We start from the raw sequence: 24,871 nt of genomic DNA, 5'->3' as shown, positions 1-24,871 counted from the left end.
TTCAATTTTATTTTATGCAACACAAGTAATAAAAGCATAAACTTGTTTGGGGTGATAATTGTGACTGTAGTGGAAAATTGCTGGTACTTCAAAAAGCAAGAAGTAATGTCAGTATCTTTTAAAATATCTACTTTAGAATCTAAAGCTGAAAAGCTTGCCCATGAAAGGACCACAACCACCATGGCTGGTAAGTCAGATAATATTTTCACTTAACTGTTCATTCCTCTCTAAGTAAAGCAGTAGAATTTCTTTACTGCAATCAAAAGTATTCAGATATAACTCTGCTGGACTATCACATACTAGCAGAATATTATAAACATTTCTTTTGTTGCAGAAAAATGTGTATGGCAGAACTTTGTCATGAATGTGTGTAGTTCAGTTGAGCTGGAAGTAGCAGGAAGCTACAAACTGCACACAGTCACCAACTTTGAACTATTGAAAAGTGTTGTTATGTTGAGAATCATAAATGCCATCTTCACTTTAGATTTGTCTAGCATATAGTTTGCTTTCAAGGTCTACTGCTTAATTGTTAACCTTAATTGTTAATCTTTTGCTGTTACTCTTTTTAGGATTGTACTAAAAGAAAACAGGATATTTCTGATTGTAGGGATGGTCATGGATCCAGTAGTAGCCTATGAATTTCTGACAAGGGGAAGGCAAATAGTCTGTGAAAGAGAATGCATTTGTAACATGTAAAACAATTTCTGTGTGGAATACTAATCAGATGTGACATTTTCCTTCCTCACTCTTACTGAGAACTGTACAGAATGGGGAAGTTCTCCTGCTCTGGCTTTTTAGCCAAAAGAGACGATAATCACATACATATGTATTTAGTCTTTAAAGATGCAGATTTGAGAGTGTAGAAATTCCTTTCTCACTTGCTAATGAATCTGGAATAATTTTTTTTGCAGTAGCATTCACTATAGTGTTTGAATCTTGTTTGGTATTCATTTGCATCCATATCTGCTGTGTTACATATAGTGATAATTTAAACTGCACTTTAGAAGAAAGATGCAAGTAAAGCATGCAGTCTTTTCCTTTCCAAAGCTTGCTCCTAACACAGCACTATGAAATGTTTCTGCAGCATTGTTCTGCATACAGTGGTCTGCATGCTTGTGTATTTAGTTTGCACTTTAGTTTGCAAGTCATATATGAAACCCCTTTAACAGTTTTTCAAATGAATAATCTGTAGCCAAAGTAAAATATACAGATGAAATTATGGTTTGTAATTAATTTACATGTATTTATTTTTTAATTTTCTTCCAAGTTGGATACGAAGTATTTGTCACCTCTTCTGTTGGCATATGAAGATAGAATAAGAGAAAAGGAAGGTTTTATTCTTGAACATGAGGCAAGTTGCCATTTAGAAAAAATATACACTAAAGCAGAAATACATTACTGAGTTTTTTAAAGGGATTTGCCAGTGCTGTTGTCTGCCTAAAATTGAAAGTGACTTTGTTCTACTTTTCCATGCATAGTTATTGTGCTGCCTTATCCTACTTGGCTTGCTTGTTTTTGTCAGCCTGTTCACATTTAGGAGCATGCACTACACTGAGATATGTAAGATGTGCTCTGAAAATAGAGCAAACCAGAAACTAGTGAGTGGTAGAAAGAATTTGTGACTGTCACTCATAATGGGAACTCAGTGCTCTGTATAGCTGTTCTTGCAGGTGCTGGTGGGTTTTGTTGTAGAAGAATACTTACTTCTAGGTATTAAAAGAATGGGGACTCCTTTTGCTTTTTAGAAGTATTTTTTGTCACTGAATCTTTGAAAAATAGCTATTTGCTTCTGAGTACAACTTTACTAGGTTTTAAAAATAAACTTATTTCCATCAAAAAATTAAGCCATAAAATAAGCAGAAAACAGTAAGGGTTTTTATATTACTGTAAATTCACTGTGTTGTCTTACCATATTCAAATCCATGTCACTTCTACTGAAAATGGATAGTATCATCTAGTAATTTCATGAGTTCAGCTTTTTAAACTTAATAAGGGTCTACAACTTGCAAAAATGTGGTTTAATATTAGTATTGTTTTTAATAAAATATTACTAGATTAATGAAACAATTCAAAAATCAAATACACACACCTGAATTATAGATGAGTAGTGAGAAAATACTGTTACAAGAACTAGAAGGCACCTAAGCATGTGTACTTATAAAAATTTTTCTTGATGTAAAAATTAAAGCAAAACAATTATAAAGAATTTTATATGGAATCCTTTGACTTCCAGGAGGATATGAAGAATTTTAAAGCACGAGTTGAAGAGTTGGTGAAGGAGAATGCAGATCTGCATGAGCAATTAAATAACTTCACTACTCCTACAGAGTGGCAAGTTATATTACTAGAAATTAATTTAAGAGTTAAAAAAATAATTTTTATTTCATGCAAACTTCTAAAATTCCAGATCTTAAAGAAATTTTTTTTTTGTCCTCAAACATTGTTTTTCTGAAGAGTTAATAGGGTTGTGATTATCATGTTGGAAGAATGCTGATCTGCAACGCCTGGAATAATTTTGGAGTAAAGATGAAATATGAATGTGGAGTTTTGCACTGGAAGCCCGTGTAATTCTGTCCTAGATACTGCAGTTCACATACTTTTACAGTATGCCAATGACATCAGTTTCCCACTAATAAGAAATAGCATTGAAATGTGACATTAGAAGAATTTGATGTTCTTGAGAAGTGAAACAATGTAAACAAAATGAAGTTAAGTAGTTGTTGGAGGTTAGGATTTTTCCTTGTTTTTTTCTTTTTTATCTCTTACGGAATTTTCTCCTCTTTGTTGCCTAAGAGATGGGAATGATGGTACTTGGGAGACAAAAATTGTGGCTGGGAGGAGGAGGAGGAAGAAGGGTGCAGCTGAGTGCAGTCTCTCGGCTGGGGGGTTTTCCTTGGATGGAAATCCCTTGTAGAGAGTATATTTAGGTACAGAGAACCAAAGCTGAAAAGGTTTGTGGTGTAGCCAAGGAAATGGAGAACCTAATTTATTTGGAGCTTAGGCAGATTGGCCTTTCTCACAGAACAGAGGCTGGAAAAGGACAGTGTTGCTCTATGTATGTGCAGCAGGAACAGGAGACATGGCGTACACAAGATATTCTTATGTTGTGTTTATGATACTCAAGATAGTGTTGAACAACAGCTGGGTATTCATTCACCATAAACAAACTGAACGTGGAAAATGGAAGATAATTCCTAACCAGTGTAACAGGTTTTGGAACAGCATCCCCTATGAGTAAAATTCTTCCTGCACCCATGACACAGGTAGTAGTTGCATCCAAAGGCTCAGATGACACAGTGTCTACATGAGGAGAACTTTGGAAGAGACAGCATGCACCATAATCTTAAGTCCTGCAGATTTACCCAGTGGCACAGGCCTACTTTCAATGAGGCAGAAATATGGGTGTTAGTGTCTGTATAGATTTGGTTACCTCAGGTCCTGATACTGCTTTCAATAAGGATTTTTAATTGTTTTTTTAAGGAGATTCAAGTATGGTTTTGTAAGTTTACACTGTTGAAAATCAGTTGTGTTTATTCTTTGGACATAATATTTGAGTTATATTTCATTTACAAACCATTTATCACTGCAGGGAGTTGCTGCAAACTCAGGCCAAGCTGGTCTTGGAAGAGAATGGATTGTTGATGGAGCAACTCAAAATTCAACAAGCTAAAGCAAAAGATAGTCACAGACAGCATGTTCAAGAAGGTAAAAGTGCTTGAGTTGCTAGTCATCTGAACTACACTAAAGATGGTACTGCAGGCTTCAATTTTTGTAGGGTTTTTTGTTTGTTTTCTGTTGTCAGTTTTTGTTTTGGCAAGCTTGGTGGAGTTTTGGTTTTGCTTGACTGGGGGGTTTTTTGCAACTTTATAATGTGCCTTAAAAGTGTCCTTGAATGTAGGTCATGTTAATAGGAGATCAATCTCTGGATGTCAACTGATACTGAAAAAAAAATGTCATTATCACCTATTGACACTAAAAAAATATTCCATTTTGATTTACTTCTGAAAAAGTGAGAACTGTTAAACAGCAATACAGTCACTTGCATAATTGAAGAGTATTTTAAACTGAACCAGAATTTTTCAGAGTAAAATGACATTTCAATGAGCTTACAGCCCTGAAAAGAAGTACTCTTGAAGTTCCTGCACTTTTCCAAAACAAGTTGCTTGAGACAGCCAAAAATCAAGTCCAAACTGTTAAAACATAAACTGACAAATCCTCTGTTACATAATGTTGTAAACAACTAGGAATTAAGGTATTCATGATTTTGTTGAAGTTTCACTAGTGGCTGAATTAGTTCTGCTGTACACAGTTGACTTTTTTTCCTCTCCTTCCAAAAGTTTCAAAGTTGACCAAACAAATAGTAGTCTTAGAAGATAAGAAACAGAGTCAAGAGGAAGAAATAACAGAGTACCAGAAGCAGCTAAAAGCTTTGTGTTCTACATGTGAAGAGCTGAAAGCCAAAATGGATAGCAGAATAACAGCAGAGGAGCACTTGGCTTTGGTGAATGATTTAAAAAGGTATGAGCTTACATATGGTGCACAGAGAAATCTTGGTGCAAATGCACATGACCAGAGCACATAGCATTCTGTAGGTAGGAGGCCACTGGAAACTGATGCTGGTAATCCAAGAAGGCAACTACCAAAGCACAAAGAAAGGGAAAGAAGTATTTAAAAAATACTGTATTAGCTTTTAGATATCTTTAAAATTACAAAAGGAAATCCCAGTTCTAGAAACATTGGTAGAAGTGTTTTTACCATAAAGTACCTACTGCTAATTATACTATTTTAAATAGCAGAAGAGGAGGCATTAAAAATACCATCTTCGTCAAATCTATTTGATTCTATCCATACTGTATATAAAACATTCTCATTCTTGTGTTCCCATCTTTGGAACATGTCTAAAGAATCCTGAATTTCTGAACTAGAAGTTCTGAGTTTCTTCAGTTGTTACAACATGAAGGTTGCATGAAACAGCACAACTCAAAAGTGCTGCTGGGCAGCATAATCTGCAGAGTAATGTTTCTGTGAAGACATTCCATAAATTCCTATGTTTTCAAGCCTTTGGATAGTGCAGGTTCCTGTTTCATAGTACAGTGCCATCCTGAGAAGCCCTCAGACATTGTATTTTGGCATTGAAAGTAATTTCTTTGAAAAATAGAAGCACTAAGGGATTACATCTGTACTGCATAATATGATAATTTAAATAAAGTTCAGTCAGAAGGAATTACTTGAATAATTTAGTCATGATTTTGATTTGAGATTGTAATACCTCTCTGATGTCACTAGTGAACACTGAGCACTCTCTGCATCTTATTTCATAACTTCAACATGGGTATCTTCCTGTAACTTATCATTTTAGTGATGCTGATCTATACATGATAGCTGTTCTACACTGTTGGTTTTTGCAGCTCTTTACAACAGGAGCAGGAGAAAAAGCACTGTGAGGTGGAAGCTGCAATGGGAAAGATAGCATCACTGCAAACTGAAAACAAGAAATTGCTCTTAGAGAAAAATAACTTAATGGCTGACAAGAAGATCCTGGAAACTGAGATGCAAATAACTGAAAAGACAAACAGGTATTATCACGTTATCATTTTCTTGTACAGAAATACTTCTATTTCTAAAAAACAACAGAAATATCTGTAAAAATATGATCTGACTTCACATAATGTGTATTTTCTACCTACTGCAAAAAAACGTTTCCTAAACATATCTGTCATGTCTAGAGGCCTGATTGTCAACCAGGTTTTGCTAACCTTTGTATGCTCACTTTTCTGTGTCTATGTGCAAGTTAGGAATATATCTTAATTTAGTAGTTGGCTATAGCAATTAATCATCAGGTGTACTCATCTGACAATAAGATGAGTAGGCAATACACTATTTGCAGTTAGATAACAGTAAGAGTTACTCTGTTTGCAGATCTCCTCATGCACCTGGCTGCTTAGAGATGAGTTCGCAATAGTTTTAAAAGATAATATTATTGTTCCATATCCTGAGAAATACAAGCACGTAGCCATTGCACAAACTGTTCTTTTGAATCATTGTTACTGTTGTTATTCAGATAACATATTGTAATGAAAAAACAGCCCCAAAAAGTGGAACATGTTACTATTGGTACTGCAAATATTCTGAGCCAGTGCATTTTTAACAGCATGTGTGATTGTTTGAGACTTGAACATGTTGATTTGCACATGTGATACAAGTTCTTTAAGGCCAATCCAAAGATTTTCCTTCTTTATAGACGATTAAAGAAGAAAATAGGTCTTCTGCAAGTACAGCTGGAAGAAGCAATGGAAAAAGAAGTCACAGCCCATCACTATCTAACAAACCTTATTGGGCTGGTGGAGAAGATAGCTAAGGAACGTGATCATCTTGTATTTTTGGTAATTACCTTTAAATAATTAATATGACTTAATTGATATTTCACACAGTTATCATGCTACTGGCACAAGTTACAATTAACCTGAATTATCAAAGAATAAAGCTGCAATTCCAGTTTAAGGATTTAGCTCTATTTAAGTGTACTTTAGCAAATAGGATAGGAGCAGTGAAATATTTTTTCTTAGAGGAGTAATTAAAAGCAACTACCCTTATTTCTGGAGGTAATATAATTAAACCTTAATTCATATGAGCATTAGGGTCTGCAATGGCACATATAAAGTGCAAAAGATTTTTTTAACCTAATTTTAGAAGTTGATGTTGAGCTACTTAAAAATAGCACATAATCATAAAATTTTAATATTTGGTTTTGAGTCTAAGGGTGGACAGTTATCCTTGAAGTGATCTGTATGGACCTTCTGCATATGGATGCATACGCATATTATTGCTCTTACTGGTTAGCAGTCATTTTGACAGGCTGATTGAGACTTTTGGAACAACTTCTGTTTAGTGCAAGTGCCTGACTTGGAGGTTTCTGGGCTTTTTGTAAGCTCATTTTGTTTCTTTTATAAGATACTGGGCACAATTATGATTTTTCCTATTCATACTCTTGTCTTCAAATTGAATACGAAATAATTTCACAAAACTTTGTTAAAATAAAGTTTATTTTACTTGTTTGGGTAGTAGACAAAGGTTGTCATCAGCAGTGGATAAAAAGATAGAGCAGTTAATTACTAATTCTAGAAGAACTATGGTGACACAACTCTTGTCCACTACAAACTGGACTTCAGGACTGTGAAACTGGCCACAGTAAATGTCTCCTAGAAACTGGGGGAAACTGATTCTTGGATCTTAATCTCTGGGATATCTACTTCTAAATATTAAGCATACCATATTAATATCCCTGCCTGAACCCCTACTAATTTCAAGGGTTTGTTTGAGAGCACATTGCTAAATGTGACCCAAAGGATGAATCTCATGCATAAAAATGGGATCCCTACGTATACATACATGTGTAGAAAAAGCCACAGAATTGGTTTGGTTTACAGTATGTTTCATTTCAGAATTATACTGCTTCACAGTATTCACAGTTGAATTGTCAGTTGACAAATTATTAATGAGCCATTACGAGAATAATTTCCAGGACTCTTTGTCCATGTTGGTTCTTCAGACTGTTGGAGTTTAAAATGGAATTGCTGTGTCTCCCTCAGTGTATGCATTTTGTCTGCCCTGACAAACAGAATGTCACATGTAGCTTTGTATACTGCATGGTTCCAGGCCAGATGTTTGGAAAATGAGAATCATGGTGTTCTCAAGAAAATTATAGAAGGCAGCCTACGCTTAGGAAGATTGGAAGAAAAAGTTAAGGTAAGCAGTGTTTCTAAGCTGAATATCCATCGTGAAATGTTTTTAATGAGAAGAGTAGTTAATCTGTGTCAATGCTTTTATGAAAGACTTATGTATGGATTATCTTCAAAAGGTTTGAAAAAACAGAATAGATCATCATTATAATTCTCACTAGTGTCTTCTTCCGTTGTATTTGTGCATTGCATATCTGCAATGATCATCACATTTACAGCGTTACCTGGAGAATTATGACTAGTTGTAATACTATTTAAAGATTATTTGTATTTCAATTTTTTGCTCTATATTGTAACCCAAGTATTCTGTCCTCTACTTTTTTGAGGTTGTACCACTCCTTCAGCTTGAAGTCCATTACAATTAGATCTGGAAGAGTGAAAAGCATTATCTCAAGTGTACAGTTGCCATGAAGTACTTTCTTGTGACTACAGGCTGAGAAACTCAGAATATTCAAATATCCAGCCTAGTTAGAGAATACATTATAAATTATCTTTACAACTCTCTAAACAAATAAAAAGCACAGTATGTAATTGCAATACAACAATGAAATAAGTTTGAAACATTTATGTTTCAGCATCATTGGTGCTACCATGATTGTTTTTACTGTAATCTTAAAAAAAAGGAGATAGATACCTGGTATATTGGTTTCTATATCTAGAAAGTAATGTATATAGTACATTCAAAAGCTGGTTTATATTAAGTCAAGTTTGTTCAGTTTATCCTAAAGCAGAGAGTTTCCATATTATACTTTGCCACTGCTATTTCTGCATCAAATGACACAAATGTGCACAAATATGTTAATGGAGACCATCTCCTTCTGCACTTTCATTGTAAGGATTGACATAGAAATTAGCAACAAAGAAAAGAAATGAAATTGTAAGTGTAAAGAGAGAGCAGTAAGCTGAAAAATAGCTTGAATTTGTAAGGAACCCTTCATAAAATACCTGAATGCATGAAACACTACTGTAAAAGATTTACCTAATTATACTTACACAGCCATAAAATATTTTTAGCTTTTTTCACCATCATTCATGTCTAGCTCCCCTACTAAGACAGTAGCTTCTATTCTTGTTAAATGTGAATCTTCTGCAATCTAATAGATCTGTGACTACTGTGAGGGATAGGGAAGAGGTTGTCATAAAATTAAGAATATATACATGTAGTGAATTTTAAGTGCAAAACCAAATAAATCTTTACCCATGCTTAATGGAAATTATAAAAAAGTCATAAAAGATCCACTCATAAAAGTGGATCTGGTGTTCTCATACATAGTTCTCCCTTTTAATTAACTCTTTTGGAGAAAGTAAATTAAGAAAATTCTATGGTTTTTGTTTTTCTTTGAGAAATCTTAAAATAAATCAAGATTTGGCAGATCTATGAATTAAGACAAAAATCTTTGAAGCTAAACAGGTTATTGCTAAAATAAAACCCCAAACTATGTCCATAATTGTGTACATTACTTTATGACATATTTTCAACTGTTTGTGCTAAAGTTATATAGCAAATTAAAAGTGATTGTTTTTATAAATACCCATTTTTAGTTTGGGATTTGGAAATTACTGTAAACAAACTTTATAAATTCATTCACTGTGCAAAACACTTTGTAGATGACCAGTACAACCACATGAAATTTAGAGAGTAATAGAGCAGTGTCAAATAGGTTGAATACAAAACAAATAATTTTTGTGCAGGAATTGTGTTAAGGAAACAAAACTTACTTTGGCATTTGAGTTCTGAAAACATTTTTAAGTTCATTTCTACTTTTATGTACTTATGCCAGATACTTTTTTCAGGCAGACTGAATAATGAAAAATATTAAAGCTTACTTAAAAATTGTTCATCAGTTGGCCTCTTCAGTCTTCTTCAGTACCAGCACCTGCATCCATGATCATTCTTACTGTGTATGTGGGATGCCATGACCTTGGGCATACCCTATCCAGCTCTAGAGGAAAGTATTATGACTTCCAGCTATATGTTAACATCATCTTCCTGAAATCTATCATCTACACCACTCTGTTTGCTACCTGCTTCACTTCAGAGAACATTAATAGGTTATCTTGAACAATTCAAAGGTAGCAGCCTGCTGTGAAAGATCTGTAAGTGCCAGCAGCTGCAGGTGTCAGTGTGCCCAGAACCATCCCAGCCTGCCCAGGCTGCATTTTACACAGACTTGATTATAATCCATCCATAGAGGCAAGGTCAGAACTCATACCTGGTTTCAGACTATAATCATATGGCAAAAAAGGTGCACTTTTGTCCTCTGATTTTGCAACCATTCTGCACATGGGACTCAGGTTCAGTTGGCAAAGGTAGAGCTGGAGTGCAGAGCCAACAGAGGCAGCTGTGGGGTATGGAGGAGCCAGAGGCCTGAAGCATCTCAGGCAGAGTGCAGCTTAAAACACAAATCTCAGCTTAAAACACAGACCAGCCTGTAGCTGGATGGTCAGTGACCACGTGCTGGGAAACAGGGTTTCACCAACGCTACAATTCACCAGCCTTCTCCCTGATAAAACTGAGAGAGGAAGTTTTCTCTTGTTTGAAATGATTATAGGCATCTAACCTACAGAGGGCATTTCAGGTCCCACACCCGGACTGGACCTGACACGTGCTGGAGCTTTTACCGACAGAGGGGAAGGTTCAGCTGTTTCTCTATACTCTGCACTTCCTCCAGGCTGGCTGAGTAACCTTCTGTTCAGAAGGAACTTGTTTACTTTTAGCCTTCTGTAACATTACTCTGCATTTTGAAGACTTCTCTGGGAATCTAAAAAGTTTAGTGATGTTACTGGTTAACTTGCAGGCTTCTTATTCTATTAGAATCATCAGGGAAAAGTTAGGATAAAAACCCTATGTAAGTCAGCCTTAAATAGTGAATTTCTAATATTCTTGGTAAATATTATCTGTTATTATCCTATTACCTCTAGAAAATTAAACTTTACAATGATACATTTTGCAAGAGCTGAAAAGGAAACTGGAAAGGATTATATAGCCTTATATACAGCACATCTAAAAATGCCTTTTTAAAAATTCCTCCAAAAGGCAAACTCAAATCTTTCTCTCCTGATTCAGATGAAGATAAAACCTTAGTGATTAGCACCTGAGCTAAAACTTTATATTAGCAAGACATAAATAGCAGTATTTTCAGAGCTTCATTAAATTAGTTGACAGTTTTATTAAAGGTGTTTTCATCCCAAAACTCTGTTCTGTAGCCTGTAGGAAACATCACAGTATGCAGAGAATATAACAGTTTTAGCATTCTATTTGTAATCAGTAGAAAATAAATTAATATTGGATTTTGGTATTGTCAAGAGCAGCAGCATCTAGAAATGTGTAACAATACACAAACCAGTTTTCAGTTCCTTGTGTGCTTATGCAATTTAATGGGGATGTTATTTCAGGAAGCAAAGTTACTTTGTACAAAATCATTTCTTACTTTTGAGGTGAGACCAGTCATTAGTTACCATTTAGTTATTATAGCCACAATCAAAAAATCACGTGTGCTTCACTGAACAAGAGGACTGTTATGTGAAGCAGCAAGCAAAGCTATTCTTTTCTTCCTCTTGTATTAAGATTTAACAAAACAGAAACACTTTTTCATGGTATGTGCTGATAATTATGACTGTTCAACAACTGGTAAGCAACATGTGCTGTAAAGTGTAGCTTTGTATATTGGAAAACAAATTTTTTTTTGCAAGTAATTGTGTTCAATAAAACAAACATACAGTATGGTATTCATTACACACACTAGTTTTAGCTGCAGAACAAAATGAAGTGTAATACCTCCAAATTACCAAATAGGTTAAAAATATCCCTTAATGCAACCTACCTGACATAATTGAACAAGGCAGCATTAATGTAAAGACTCAACTGAAAATCAGTATCTCTAACAGTTTCTTTTGTTGGCAATGACTTGTCTTTAGTCCTTCTTTCTCCTATAATCCCACTTCTTTCTATTAATTTTAACCCTTATAGGTATATAAAAAGAAAGCAGCTGGGAAGCTTGGAGATATCAGTCTCAAGATGACTGAGCAGGAGAAAGAATTTGAAAGGAAAACTGCTCAGTATGAGCAAGAAAAGAAGCACCTGCAGCGTCTGCTGCAAGATAAACAAGAAACCCTCAATGAAGTGCTGGAGCAAAACAGGTGAGTGGGGCACAGGCAGGAGCAATCCAAGTAGGTCCTACAGGTAAAGGGACAAGGAAAAGCACCTACAGAAAGCCACCAGCACTCACTTTCCAGCAGAGTCTCCTGTGGTATGTTCTGAGTCGCTTTTCTCGCTCGTTTTAGCTGTGCTGAAAATGCTGAAACCCTGCTCGTGATCCCCAGCTCCTGGAAACATCTTTGGAAGGAGGAATTTATTCTATATGCCTACTGCTGTTCTTAAGACTTGTTAAGAAGGGTATCAATCTGAGAAGGATATCAATCTCAGCAAATCTTTGAGAATCTGAAAGGATTCTATAAATCAATATATATTTATCTTAATAATTTAATTTATAATTAATTTATAATTAATTAATAATTTAATTTATCTTAATAGCACCTTCTGCTAAAGGTTGAACACTTACCCATTCACACCTCTCAACAGTTTTCAGCAGGAAGGGAATGGAATGAGTACACCAAAGACCTGTTTGCTTTCAAATCTGTCTTACTGATCTAATAATAAGTGACTTAGATTGGCTATGTGCAAAATAAAGAGAAGAAAATTAACAGATTTATAGAAGATTAGGACTGAAGTGTTGACATATCCTTTACATATAGAGTCCTTCGAAGGTATTTTTTCCCTCTGATAGTGGAAAGCTTCATAGCATGTTCACATTATCAGCATAAAAGAAAAACTGTTTACAATAGAAAAGAAGTAATAAGCACTCATTTTTCAAGTCATCACTGCCATTGTGAAATAACAGATTTAAATAGATTTTAACAGACAATAGAAAAACAGGGCTTGGTATCATCTACTTTATATCAGCACAGTCCCTCTCAGTTACTTTATACAGTGCAATTAAACAGGTGTAAGTAGCAGAGTTGTACAATGAACATTCCATTAATCTCTGAAATTTGCATTAAAAACCAGATTGAACTGATACACATTTCTCTGGAAATAGTTATTTAGAATTTTTAACTAATTAAATTACTTCCATATCTCTGGGTTCATGTTACAATTTTTTACTGTAGAGAACAGCATTAATATGGATCATTCAAAATTTACCCTTCTAGCCCCAAAGCAGGAAAATTAGATATAACACAGATGTGTAAAATAATCAATTATACTTTCCATACAGTATACTAAATCACTTTTACCTTTTCAGTCTAAATTAATTAATTTTTTCTTCAGTAAATACACTCACAATTAATACTTGCAGCTACCTTTTAAGAAACAAGATCTGATCCTGAAATTACACATTGTAGTCCATTTAACTGTATGATGATGAAGGAAAGTGGTTTATGGAAACAAGCCCAAGATGAACCCCATCAAGATGTCTTTCATTTCTGTAGTTTCCAACATTATTGAACAGTATAACAAGTGAGTGCTTTTTTCCTGGTGGTACTTAAGTCTTAATAGTGATTATTAGAATATAATATAATGAACACAACTTAAAAGTAAAGAAGAATTTTTACAGTCATCTTTGAAGCAGTATTTTGGTTATCCTCATGATTCACTATTTTCCTTTGATTACTGTATTAAAAAATGAAGATTAAAATAAATGTTACTGAGAAATCAGCTGAATTCTACACCTATATAAGAAATAATAAATTTTTATGCTTATCAAACAAAACCAATAAAACCAACTAACACCGTGGCTGATACTGTTCATATGACCAAGTTACTTCATATTCCATTATTCTTCTCAAGTACTGCAATATAATGTAGTTTCCCAAGGTAATCCAAATACGTATCCACTCTATTATGCCTGTCAGCCAGAAATAAAACATGTATTTTGGTCAGCTTTGAGTATTTCTAATTTTACAAGGATTATTATTTTCGCTCTCCCTTCACTCCACATAGTCACAGGAGTAAGGAAGGGAAAATTATTTGTAGTTCAGATGTTGCTCATCATCTGTAGCTTGGCAACCAAAGTTGCTAATGCTAGAAGAGTACCAAACATTTAGATTTATTGTGACTAGCTGTGTTTACAGACTAGATTTTAGTCCAGAATACTCTCCAGCTGATAATGTTTCTGTACAAAATGCCTACACAGACATTAAGATAAGTGCATACAATAAATATTTATTCTCTAATTTCTAATTTTTTCTCTAATTTCACTCTTAAATAATGAAAATCAGAGTAGTATGCCACATTTTAAGCAGAAAAGACACTTTAAAAATCTAGCTGAAGGTATGATGAATCACTGTAAGCAGGTGAAGACAGAAATCTGTTTCATATTATTTCTTTTGCTCTTGCATTTAGTTTAATAATAAGGAGTTAGGAAGTCGGGGAAAGTGTGACTTAACTACCACCATGAAATTCTTTATCATAAAAGCATACTGTACCTAGTGTTGCTGTTAAGTTTTCTTGTAAAGCAAAGGAAAATCCCACTTCAGATGTGGAAAGAGCACGGTTCTTTCCGTGAGACCCTGCAGAGATAAGCATTATCTGGAGTGGTGGCAGGTCACAGCACACTGCACAGCCCGTGTGCCCGGAGGCAGAGTTGCTGCAGTCTCAGCATGCTCAAAGTAATGCATGTGACAAAGAGATGGATTCATGTGCTTTTCTCTCATTCTGTTTTTAACAAGTCTACATCCAAACTAGCATGGGCTTTCATCAAATGTAGCAGAGATGACTTGCCCTTGAAATTTCCTCCTCTCCTGCATTCTTTCACTTCATAACAAAAATCAGTTCCACTACTTAGCCATTGCATCCAAGGGATGAGAATTTTTCTACTTGGATTTCAAAAAAGAAACAGATATAAATACAGTTGTACTTTGGATAAGTAAAAGCTTTTGAAGCTTTTAAACATACACAGATTTCCCTTCCTGGAAGCTGCTCTGTAGAGCCTTCCCAGTAATTACAGCCTTTGTATTATAACACTTCGTTCTTCAGGCAGCTGATAATGACATTATTAGTCACTGGGTAATCTTGAGAGATACCAATATCACATACATTTTCTTAAATAAGAGATTTGAGATATAAACAAAATTCATTATGTGATCCTGGAGTAAACAGGTTCATAAATGTTTCCAGTCTTATTTGACAGGACACTTACCTTTATGAGTTTTCTAGGTCAGAGTTTATTTCGCAAGACTTCTGCAGAGAAACAGAACCTCAAGGTAGTTACAGCTGCTGTGCTTTGGATGCAGAATGTAAGTCTGAAAGTGCATTAAACTGTCCTTGGAAGAGCTTGAAAAGCTTCAAGCTCAAAGCTTGAAAAGCTTTGCAATTGTGCATAGGCAAGGGGGAGGAGCTGTCTTACCTGAGGTGACATACGAAATTATAACCATAATAAAAACAGTTGATCTTTGTGATAAGGAATATTTAAATAAACTGCTACAGGATAGATGAAAATTAATTCTTGAGCCAGCCCAAATAAGATTCTGAGATTAAGGCTGAATGAATTTAGTTCAATGAGGGCAGAAAACTGTCTTTTTTAAAGAAGAATCTGCTTTCAGAACCTACTTCTAGTGATTTTTTCATCTTCAAACATTAGTGGGGCACTGGCATTTTGCTAACTCTCAAAAAGTTATAAAATCTTACGTTTTGGCTAGGTATTAATAATAGCCTACATTAATAAGAAATTAATTTAATGCCTTTTGTCTAAAGACATCTGGAAACAGCATATGTATCTAAACTGAGCACGTATCTAGTTTTAAATACCAAATGGCAAAGACTTGTGTTTTAAGAGGCAAACCAGCTGTACAGGCAAGGAAATTTTGGTGTTGGGAAAAACGTACAGAGCATCAGCAGCTGCAGTAGCCAAGCTGCTGTGTAATCCAAATTACAGAGGGAGATTGTGATTAGCAAGAAGATACCCTCTTCCCAACCCATTCTGCTGAATGCATTTTTAAATTTCAATCGGGTCAGAATTTTCAAACAACATCCCCATGTGTAGCTACACTTGGGATGTTACCTCTTCTTCAGATGCTCACCTGGAAAACAGCTGGACTATGAAGCAGTACCTTGTGCCACACTGCAAAGCCTTACACAGCGTGCTGTGTGTGCAGCAGGGGCAGCTGCACTGCCCTTTCCTGACAGCAGTGTTCTCTGAATGCTCATTGCAAAGCCAAGCCAGCACTCTCTGCATGTCAGCTCTGCTTAAAAATCACTCCTCCAAGAAGAGTGATAAACCTCTAAAGACATGTATTTTCTTGCTGCTGAAGTAGTTTTAACCATGAATACACTTTTAAACCAACCTCTTTGAACTATATTTTTTTTTTTTCTAAAAGCAATGTAGTTGCCTTTAAACTGAACATATGGAGTGAAAATGGCAATCCTATATGTCAGGCATACTGACAGCATTAAACTATAATTTAGAACTTGCTGATCTTTAGTTTCATAGTTGTACTTCAAATATTCTATGCCTCAGACTCATGCAAGCACTAACAGCGAAATGACCTAAAAAAGCCAGAGAAGTCTTGATTTCAGAAATTAGCAGATGAAATAAACCCTGGGTAATGATCTGTACTACAATAATGATAAACCAGATTAAGCTTTCCAGTATTAATTGTCAAACATAAGAGTGCTGTGCACAGTGCTTGAAGACTTGTATTGGACACAAGGGACAACAGAGAACCAGGGGTGTGTCCCTATCAAGATATACAAGTTCACTTAAAAACAAGGTGCTGAAAATGTTCCAAGATCACAATACAGAGGTCAGCCAATGAGTGAAACTGAGGACTGCCAGTTGGGGCAGTTCAGCCATGAGATGTGTATGTCTCACATCTCTCCCAAATGTAGGCTGAGGTAAATGCCATTGTGTAAAACATTTTGAAGCATATTCTGAGCACTGGTAGTATTAGACAATCTTATCCCATCTCAAGGAGAAATGAGAACAAAGTCATCTACAGTTTTGGTGTTTCAAAAATGAGAGATAGCTACTTAATGGCTTTTTAGTGACTTGTCAGAATTGGAAAGGTCCGACTCATTATCTGTGGCTGCTCACATTCTTGGGCAGCCTTGAACTATTAGCCAACTGTACTGCTTTCACTGCCACCTTTTGCTTTAATTCCATTCTCCATGGTTACTGATGTTCTCCACCAGAAAAGTTCATTCCAAGCAGTATGTACAGGAATAATCTTAAGCCCTTCTCTGTAAGGTTTTTTTTAATCTTCTATCTATATATCCAGTCATAAGGTGAAACACAAATTAGGCTGGTACTATGTCTGGGCCACTTCTCATCACTTCATTCTCAGTGTTCTCAACCACAAAGGATTCTGTAAGATGTACTGATTCTATATTTTCTGGTGTAGACTGTGGAATTTAATCTCATTTATGTTCTGCATTGATTTGTTTCTCATTTTTAGAGCCTGGTATTGGGGACAGTTTGTGTAGAAGGCTAGTTCTATTCAGTGCTTCATGCATTAGTCTATAGTATTAAAATACGTGTGCTCATTTTCCATGCAACAGCTATGCTTTCCACATCAATTGACCTTAATTTCCTTATTATTTTGTATTTTGACGTACACTAGGAGTCAAAGGAAACCCAAGCTCTTGGGCTTTGTCTGCCTCCTAAGTTTATACCATTTTTGTTTGGCTCTCAAAGCTGCATCAGCTGAGCACTGATGCTGCTCAGACCCTTTGGGCTCTGCAGGAAGCAGAGCTGTGGTCACCAGGGAGCCGAGACAGTGCAGAGTGGCAATCACAATGTTTGGGGCTCACATGCTCTATGTGCAGACTAATCCAGCTTGTTACATAGGTCCAGTAATGGCTGGTTCTACATGGGTAATTTTCTGGTCATACCCTATTCAGCATTACATTTAATGAGCTTTTTTAAAAGCAAAATAGGAATGAATTTCAATCAGATAATTTCAAGCACCTAAATACAGGCCGTTTCTAATTTGCTTATCCACATTACTATAATTCTGTACTGCTGGAACATTGTTAAAGTTAGGATTTCTCTTCATTTTTTTCCTAGGAAAAGAGAAGGGGAACTTGAAATCATGTGGGAATCCACAGCCAAAGAAAACAGGAGAATGAGAGAAGTCTTACATAAATCCCTGAGGAAGAACAACATGTGGAGTGCTGTCACAGTTCATGAACCACACTCTCAGAAGGACCTAGTTTATGATTTTAGCTATTGTGATGTGAAAACTTCATCACCTACTAAAAATGAAATTCAGCAAGAATGTCAGTGATACAAATCTGCACCTCATCCAAGAAAGAGAACTTGGTGCCTGAATTTGACTTTTTCAGCAACACAAGGTGTAATGGAATGTTTACTGTCTTCAATATAACTGTACTTTTAAGGTCATCAGAATTACAACAGCATATTCTCTGCTTGTACTGTGAATAGTGTAAATCTAACCTAAAATATTACATTGCTTTTTGAAGAAAAGGCTGTTCCTTCTTAAGACAAAATGTGATACAGCTTTAACATGTAGACAACAATTAACAGGATAAGCAGCTGGTAAGCTTGGTGTTCAGCACAGGCAGACACAATGCCATGAAAGAAGTGAACAGCAAGACAGTGCTTGCTAAAACTAAAAGGACAAGTTTCAGTAAATTTTCCCCTAAAACACCAGATGAAGCATGATCCAAGCTGAAAAAAAAGCGTAGCTTGCACTTTATCTCATGAGGAAGCATCTTGACTTCCTAAGATGCAAGGCTGTGCTTATACTAGATTGTGTGCCAATAATCTTGTCATCTCAAGGACAGGTAAGAATTTGCTTGTGAAACAGACAAGACTGAAACATCCTCATGACAACAGCTGGTGCCTGAATGCACAACTGTCCACTGTGTAGATTGTCAGCATCCCTGGAGGTGTTGGGAAGCTCCTGCCATGGGTTTGCCAAGGGTGTGAGCTGCCAGCACAGGATGCAGCTCTCCTGTTTTGTTCATCTTGCTTCAGATTCAGTGGCTTCAAAAGCCACCCCAAGTATTCTCTGAAGCAGTGTTTATTGTGTATGCCTTTAGATTATTGACATGCATTTGTCTTAGCTTTCAGATTTGTTCATTTTTCACAATATTGCACATTAACGTTATACTGGTATGTATTACTATGATGTGGTTTTATTTTGGATTTACATATAACTTGCTGGATCAGCTTTTTGGTTTTGCTTTGTTTTCATAACAAAATGTAAATGGTACCAGGAAACTGTAACAATACAAAAAACATGTAATTATCATTGTAGTATTAGAAGTAATAAAGAATTTCATTTGCTTTGATCAAAGTTAACAAAAAGAGCAGAAAACCAAATTAAAATATTAAAAGAAATACATAATGTTTGTGTCCAGAAAAGTTCCTGCAGCATTTTCCTTCAGGGTAAGGCCAGCAGAATGGCTTTATTCAGGAGAGGGTGGGGACAGCACTTCCAATCACACCCATGATGTTCAGGGACAGGTGCAAAAAGGTACAGCTTTCAAAGCCACGTTCTGCAGTACAGTGCAAAGTTAAAAAATCTGCAGACTAAGCACTGGCAGAATCTCAGTGCACTCAGGTATTACCCTGATTATAGGAAACCACCAAAGTAGCTGAGCAAGTGAGATTTTAGGATGTACTTGAATTACTTCCCTTTAATAGGAATGAAACTCAACAATATTACCAGTACATCAAGATACAACTTCAGCTAATCAGTCTTTATGACACTGATTAACAGAACTACTCTCTTAACAGCACACTATCTTTTGGTCTCTGCCCAGAGACTTAACAAGAGCTACACCTTTGAATCCTTTCATTCTCCTGGCTTTTTCAACTTGATTATTTTAGGACTCCATGCCTCAACATAACAACCAGACACTATTTTTAACCAGAGCCTTAAATAACTTCATTAATATGTGAAATGGTCATGGGGGTGGTCTATCTCTAAACCAGTCCTGTCTCATATCTTCCTTGAATTTGAAAAAAACCTAATTTGAAATGTCAGGTCTGAAATACCCCTTCAGGTAAGTTAGGCATACACACTCCTCTCATTTCCACACAAACTCAGATCTGCAGGTGTGTGGACTCTGGCAGAGCATCGAGCATGGCTATACCCAGAGCTTTCCATGTTTTTAAAGGCAGGTTTGGAACATGAAGCCTTTCATGTCCTATTTTTTAATATAAGTGTCTCTGAAAATGAAAAATACAATCTCAGAACTGAATATTATCCTCATCTGGTTTTAATTGCCCTTTTGAGTATGTTTTAAGAGTTTGTAAAAATAAGCAGCTTCACAAGAAAAGTTTTTGTATTGGTAATTCCTTAGAAACAGAAGCAAGATTTTCAGATCTCTAAATACTGGCTTAACTGTTCCTCTACTGAAGTGACCTGGGAATGTCTTAGAACTGTACTTTTGCCACACCTACTGCCCATTTTTGTAGCTCTGGTTTTAGAGTAGGTTTTAATACGTGGTTCAAAGGGCAGCACCGTGACAGTGACACTCCTAAGGCTTTGTTCCAAAATGCTACTCTTGCTTTGCCATTTGCCTATCATTAAAATATGATGTTAAACTTTAAATGACCTAACATTTAATCAAATCCCTGGGTGATTCTCCATACTCAGTTTCCACAGGAAGAAAAATGAGAAAAAGTTATGTCCCAAGGATGAAAAAGTTCTTTTGTGGCTCAGGAACACTTTTTTGGCGTAACAAAAATCCTGTTATAGATACTTTAAATACATATGAGTGTATTTTAAATATATATGAACCCATTTGACATACTTGGACAGTAAAATACTGGAATTTTTTCAGATCAGCAAAAGTAAACACATTTGCAAGTGTGCCAAGTGTTGTACAAATAGAATTGATGATTAGACAGGTTCTTCTCTCCAGTTCCTTCTGACAGGAAAGAAGCTGATTCTCTCTTTTATTACAGCTGAAAGAATTGGTTTTCCTGTAAAACTCTTTCAGATGAAATATAAATCTTATGCTTTGTATGTGTTTCATCTTGCATTAAACCACTTGGTTTTAGTATATTTCTGTGTACAGAAAGCACACAATATAATGCTTATTGCTGACCATTGATTTTATGACTAGAAAAAACATTAAATACTAGCATTACACATATAAATATTCTTTTGAAAAAAAGAAAATATGTTTTTCATTAAAACATCCAACATTTAAACATAAAGGAAAAAAAACCCAAAACAACAGAAAAGTCCTGCTAAAATTACTAACAGAGTTGATAATTTTAAGAGCTAAATTGCCTAGCAGGCAATACCACTGCCTAATCAAATCAAAATCCAGTATCTCAAAAGCTAGCTAGAAGGAAGAACTTAGATGATGTATCTCCATCACTTCTGCACTTAAGAAATAGTTAAAAATAAAAAGAAAATAATCTTTTAGCACTGAAAGAGAAAGAAAAGCCACTAGAAACCAATCCAGTTAGAGGCATTTTGCATGTTTTGGCAGTTCAATCTTTTCAGCTTCAGAACACCAAAAACTGAGGATAATTCTAGGAGGTGCAGTTAAGGAGAGTTTAACAGCATTATGTGACAACCAAATGTCACAAGGAATAGTATTTCTGAAGCTCATTTACTTTATCATAATTTAAATAAAATAGCTTAAATAAAGGCAGACAGGTCTGAAGACAAATATGCATGTCATCATAGTGTGAAACTCTAGAGTGATCAGCAGTTCTTGGTAGAGCCACCAAGGATTTGTGAGAAGTGATGAGACAAGACAGTATCACACTTGTAATTACAAGTATTACACTGGTTGGTTTTGCACAGCCTGGTTTTCGGTAGCAGGGGGGCCACAGAAGAGGCTGCTGTGAGAAGCTGCTGGGAGCTTCCACCGTGTCCAGCAGAGCCAATCCCTGATGGCTCTGAGGATGGACATGCCTCTGGCCAAGGCTGGGCCAGTCAGAGATGATGGTAACACCTCTCTGAAAACATATTTAGGAAGAAAATCAAAACAAAGTGGGGACATAGCTTGAACTCCATCTAGAGAAGAGGAGGTGAGAACATGTGAGGGAAACAACACAGAGACACCAAGGTCAGTGCAGAAGGAGGGGCAGGAGGTGCTCCAGGCACCGGAGCCAAGCTCTGCAGCCTGTGGTGACCCATGGTGAGGCAGCTGTGCCCCTGCAGCCCCTGAGGATCCACAGGGGAAGCAGAGATCCATAGGGATGCAGAGATCCACCCACAGCCCCTGGGGATCCACAGTGTCAAAGGCCTTGCTGAAGTGCAGGTACACAACACCCACAGCCTTTCCCGCATCCACTGGTGAGTCACCTGGTCATAAAAGGAGATCAGGTTGGTCAAACACGAACTGCCCCTCCTAAACCCATGCTGGCTGGGTCTGATACCGTGGCAATCCTGTAAGTGATGACACTCAGTATAAACTGCTCCATTATCTTACCAGGTACTGAGGTCAGGCTGACTGGCTTATAATTACCAGGATTCTCCTTCCCACCCTTTTTGAGAATGGGTGTCACACTGGCCGGTTTCCAGTCATCTGGAACCTCAGCAGTGAGCCAGGACTGTTGGTAAATGATGGAGAGCGGCTTTGCAAGCTCACCTGCCAGCTCCCTCATCACCCTGGCTGGATCCCATCTGCCCCATAGATTTATGAACATCCAAGTGGCTCAGCAGTTCTCTGACTGCCTCCTCCTGGATAACAGGGGGACCATTCTGCTCCCTGACACCATCTAACCAGGAGGAGAGCTGTCCTGAGGATAAGCCACTTTCTACTAAAGACTGAGGCAAAGAAGGCGTTAAGCACCTTCACCTTCTCATCTGCAGTTACTAAGTTCCCTCCCTCATCCAATAAGGAGCAAAGGTTGGTCTTACCCTTCCTTTTACCATTATATTTACAATATATTTGTAAAAACATTTTTTATTATCCTTTGAAGTTCCTTCAAAACCTTGTTGCCCATCCAGGCTGGCCTTGTCAGCTCATCTTTCGGCACACAGGGCCAGTCTATTCCTGTGCCCTCAAGATCTCTGTTTTGAAGCACGCCCATCTTTCCTGGACTCCTTTGTTTTTAAGGGCTACTTCCCAAGGAACTCTTTGAATAAGTCTCCTAAATAGGCCAAAGTCTGCCCTCTGGAAGTCCAGTGTAGAAGTCTTATTGGTGTTCCTCCTGATTTCACCAAATATTGACAATTCTATAATTCCATGATCACTGTGCCCCAAGTGGCCTCCAACCACCACATCTCCCACCAGCCCATCTCTGTTTGCAAACAACAGGTCTAACATAATCCCTCCCCGGTGGGCTTACTCACCAGCTGCGACAAAAAGTTGTCCTCCACACACTCTAAAAACTTCCTGGACTGCCTCTTTCCTGCTGTATTAAGTTACCAGCAGATTTCTGGTAGGTTGAAGTCACAAGAACAAGGGCTGGTGATCCTGTAACATTCTCCAGATGCTAGCAGAAAAAGTTGTCCACCTCTTCTTCCTGGTCGGGTGGATGGTAACAGACTCCCAGTAGGATGTCAACCTTGTGGAGCTTCCCCTTAATTCTTACCCATAGGCATTCAACTTCATTGTCATTAGTTTCAATACCTATGGCATCAAAAGCCTCCCTGATATAAAGGGCCACTCCTTTCTTCTCCCTTTCCTGTCTCTTCTGAAGAGCTTGTAGCCACCCAGTGCAGCACTCAGCCATGAGTACATCATGGCTTTGATGTTGCACCACAGCCTCCAGCTCTTCTTCTTTGTTACCCATGCTGTGTGCACCTCAGCTGGGCTACTGATTTCACCTCTAATTCAAGCTTTCCACCCTTGGGCCTGCTTCCAGACAGCCCAGCTGTATCCCCTTCTCCCTTCAAACCTAGTTAAGCCCTCTCAATGAATTCTGACAGCTCATGAGCTAAAATCCTTCTGCCCTTAATAGAGAGATGCAGCCCATCCAGTTCCAGCAGGCCAGATGCCATAAAATGGCCATGAAAAAGAAGAACCCATAATTCTGCCGATGACACCAACCCTTAAGCCACTTGCTGATAATGTGGGCTCTCCTATTCCTTTCACCATTTTTTTCTGCCACCAAAGGGACTGAGGAAAAGACTGCCTGTGTTCCTGCCCTATCAACCACTTGACACAGTGCCCTAAAGTCCATTTTAACTGCCCTGGCACTCCTCTTTTCAATCTCATCTCTGCCAGCCTGGAGTATCAGCAGTGGGTAATAATCAGAGGGCTGAATCAGCCCAGCAAGTCTCTCAGTGATATCCCGTACCCAGGCCCCAGGGAGGCAGCAGACCTCTCTGTAGGGTGGGTCTGCTCAACACATGGGGCACTCTGTTCCCCTCAGAAGGGAATCACCCACTACGACTATACTTCTTTTCTTTTTAATGTCAGAGGTCATCCTACGGATGAAGCATAATTGGGAGGCCCAATTATGAACAGATAATTTTCTTCTAAATCGCCTACCTGACTCTCTAGATCCAGGGTCTCATACCCATTCTGAAGTGGCACCTGGGTAGGTGATGTGGGTCAGGAGGAATTTTTATTATTACCTCCCTGAGCAGGAACCCACTTCCACTCCCCTTCACTGACCAGGTGTCCTCCTACTGCCTGACATCGGGAGGCATGGGATTCCTCTGACTCCTGGGGGGCCTCCCTCAAGGATGGAAGGGCAGAACTCCACCAGTCTATTTCCGTTTCACTTTCCCTGATACTCCTTAGTCTTTCAACTTCCTCCCTAAGCTCAACCACCAGCAAAAGGAGGTTATTCACCTCTTCACACAGCAGGCAGGCTTCTTCTGCAATGACCCCTGGAGCCACTGATAAATGCAAACAGTCTGCATGGGAATGGGTCTTACAGACACATCCTTTTTGGAGGGTTCTATTTGGTTACACACATTTGTACTAACTAGAGTTCTTGATTGTGTAAAACCATTACTAACAAAAATTCCAAACTCCACTCCTTGCTACTACATACAAAACTGATGTACTGCTATAGGTTAAGCAAGCTAATAATCTGATAACATTTACTCTAGTGTCATCTTTGGAGGGAACCTTGGAAACACAAAGTTATAGATTTCAAACTATTCTGTCTTGCTCTAAAAGACAGGTCTCTGCCAAAGAAGGCAGGAACTTTCCTGGAATGGGGAATATGACCCTCTTC

The 24,871-nt window shown here is 37.3% G+C and overlaps 1 protein-coding gene across 4 annotated transcripts in view; it reads left to right on the top strand.

The window, feature by feature from the left end:
- The window catches only part of CEP89 (centrosomal protein 89), a 30,236-nt gene extending 11,110 nt beyond the window's left edge, over positions 1–19,126 (top strand). For 2 of the 4 annotated variants that reach the window (XM_088062395.1, XM_014258890.2), the window contains 10 exons: positions 137–187; positions 1,268–1,351; positions 2,234–2,331; positions 3,590–3,705; positions 4,338–4,518; positions 5,409–5,576; positions 6,242–6,383; positions 7,657–7,746; positions 11,710–11,879; positions 17,804–19,126. In XM_088062395.1, the coding sequence (XP_087918521.1) occupies positions 137–187; positions 1,268–1,351; positions 2,234–2,331; positions 3,590–3,705; positions 4,338–4,518; positions 5,409–5,576; positions 6,242–6,383; positions 7,657–7,746; positions 11,710–11,879; positions 17,804–18,023 (1,320 nt within the window). In that variant the 3' untranslated portion in view covers positions 18,024–19,126. Of the gene's footprint in view, positions 1–136; positions 188–1,267; positions 1,352–2,233; positions 2,332–3,589; positions 3,706–4,337; positions 4,519–5,408; positions 5,577–6,241; positions 6,384–7,589; positions 7,747–11,709; positions 11,881–14,955; positions 15,036–17,803 lie in introns of those variants that run through there. The other 2 variants (XM_088062394.1, XR_015773804.1) reach the window with 2 other exon arrangements.
- Positions 19,127–24,871: the final 5,745 nt, after the last annotated feature.

This window comes from Pseudopodoces humilis, chromosome 14, assembly GCF_049639895.1.
Source record: "Pseudopodoces humilis isolate 2021_Gansu_Grassland_sample_001 chromosome 14, ASM4963989v1, whole genome shotgun sequence".
NCBI lineage: Eukaryota > Metazoa > Chordata > Aves > Passeriformes > Paridae > Pseudopodoces > Pseudopodoces humilis.
Note: the sequence above shows the minus strand (reverse complement) of the source record. Positions and strands in the feature narration are given on the sequence as shown.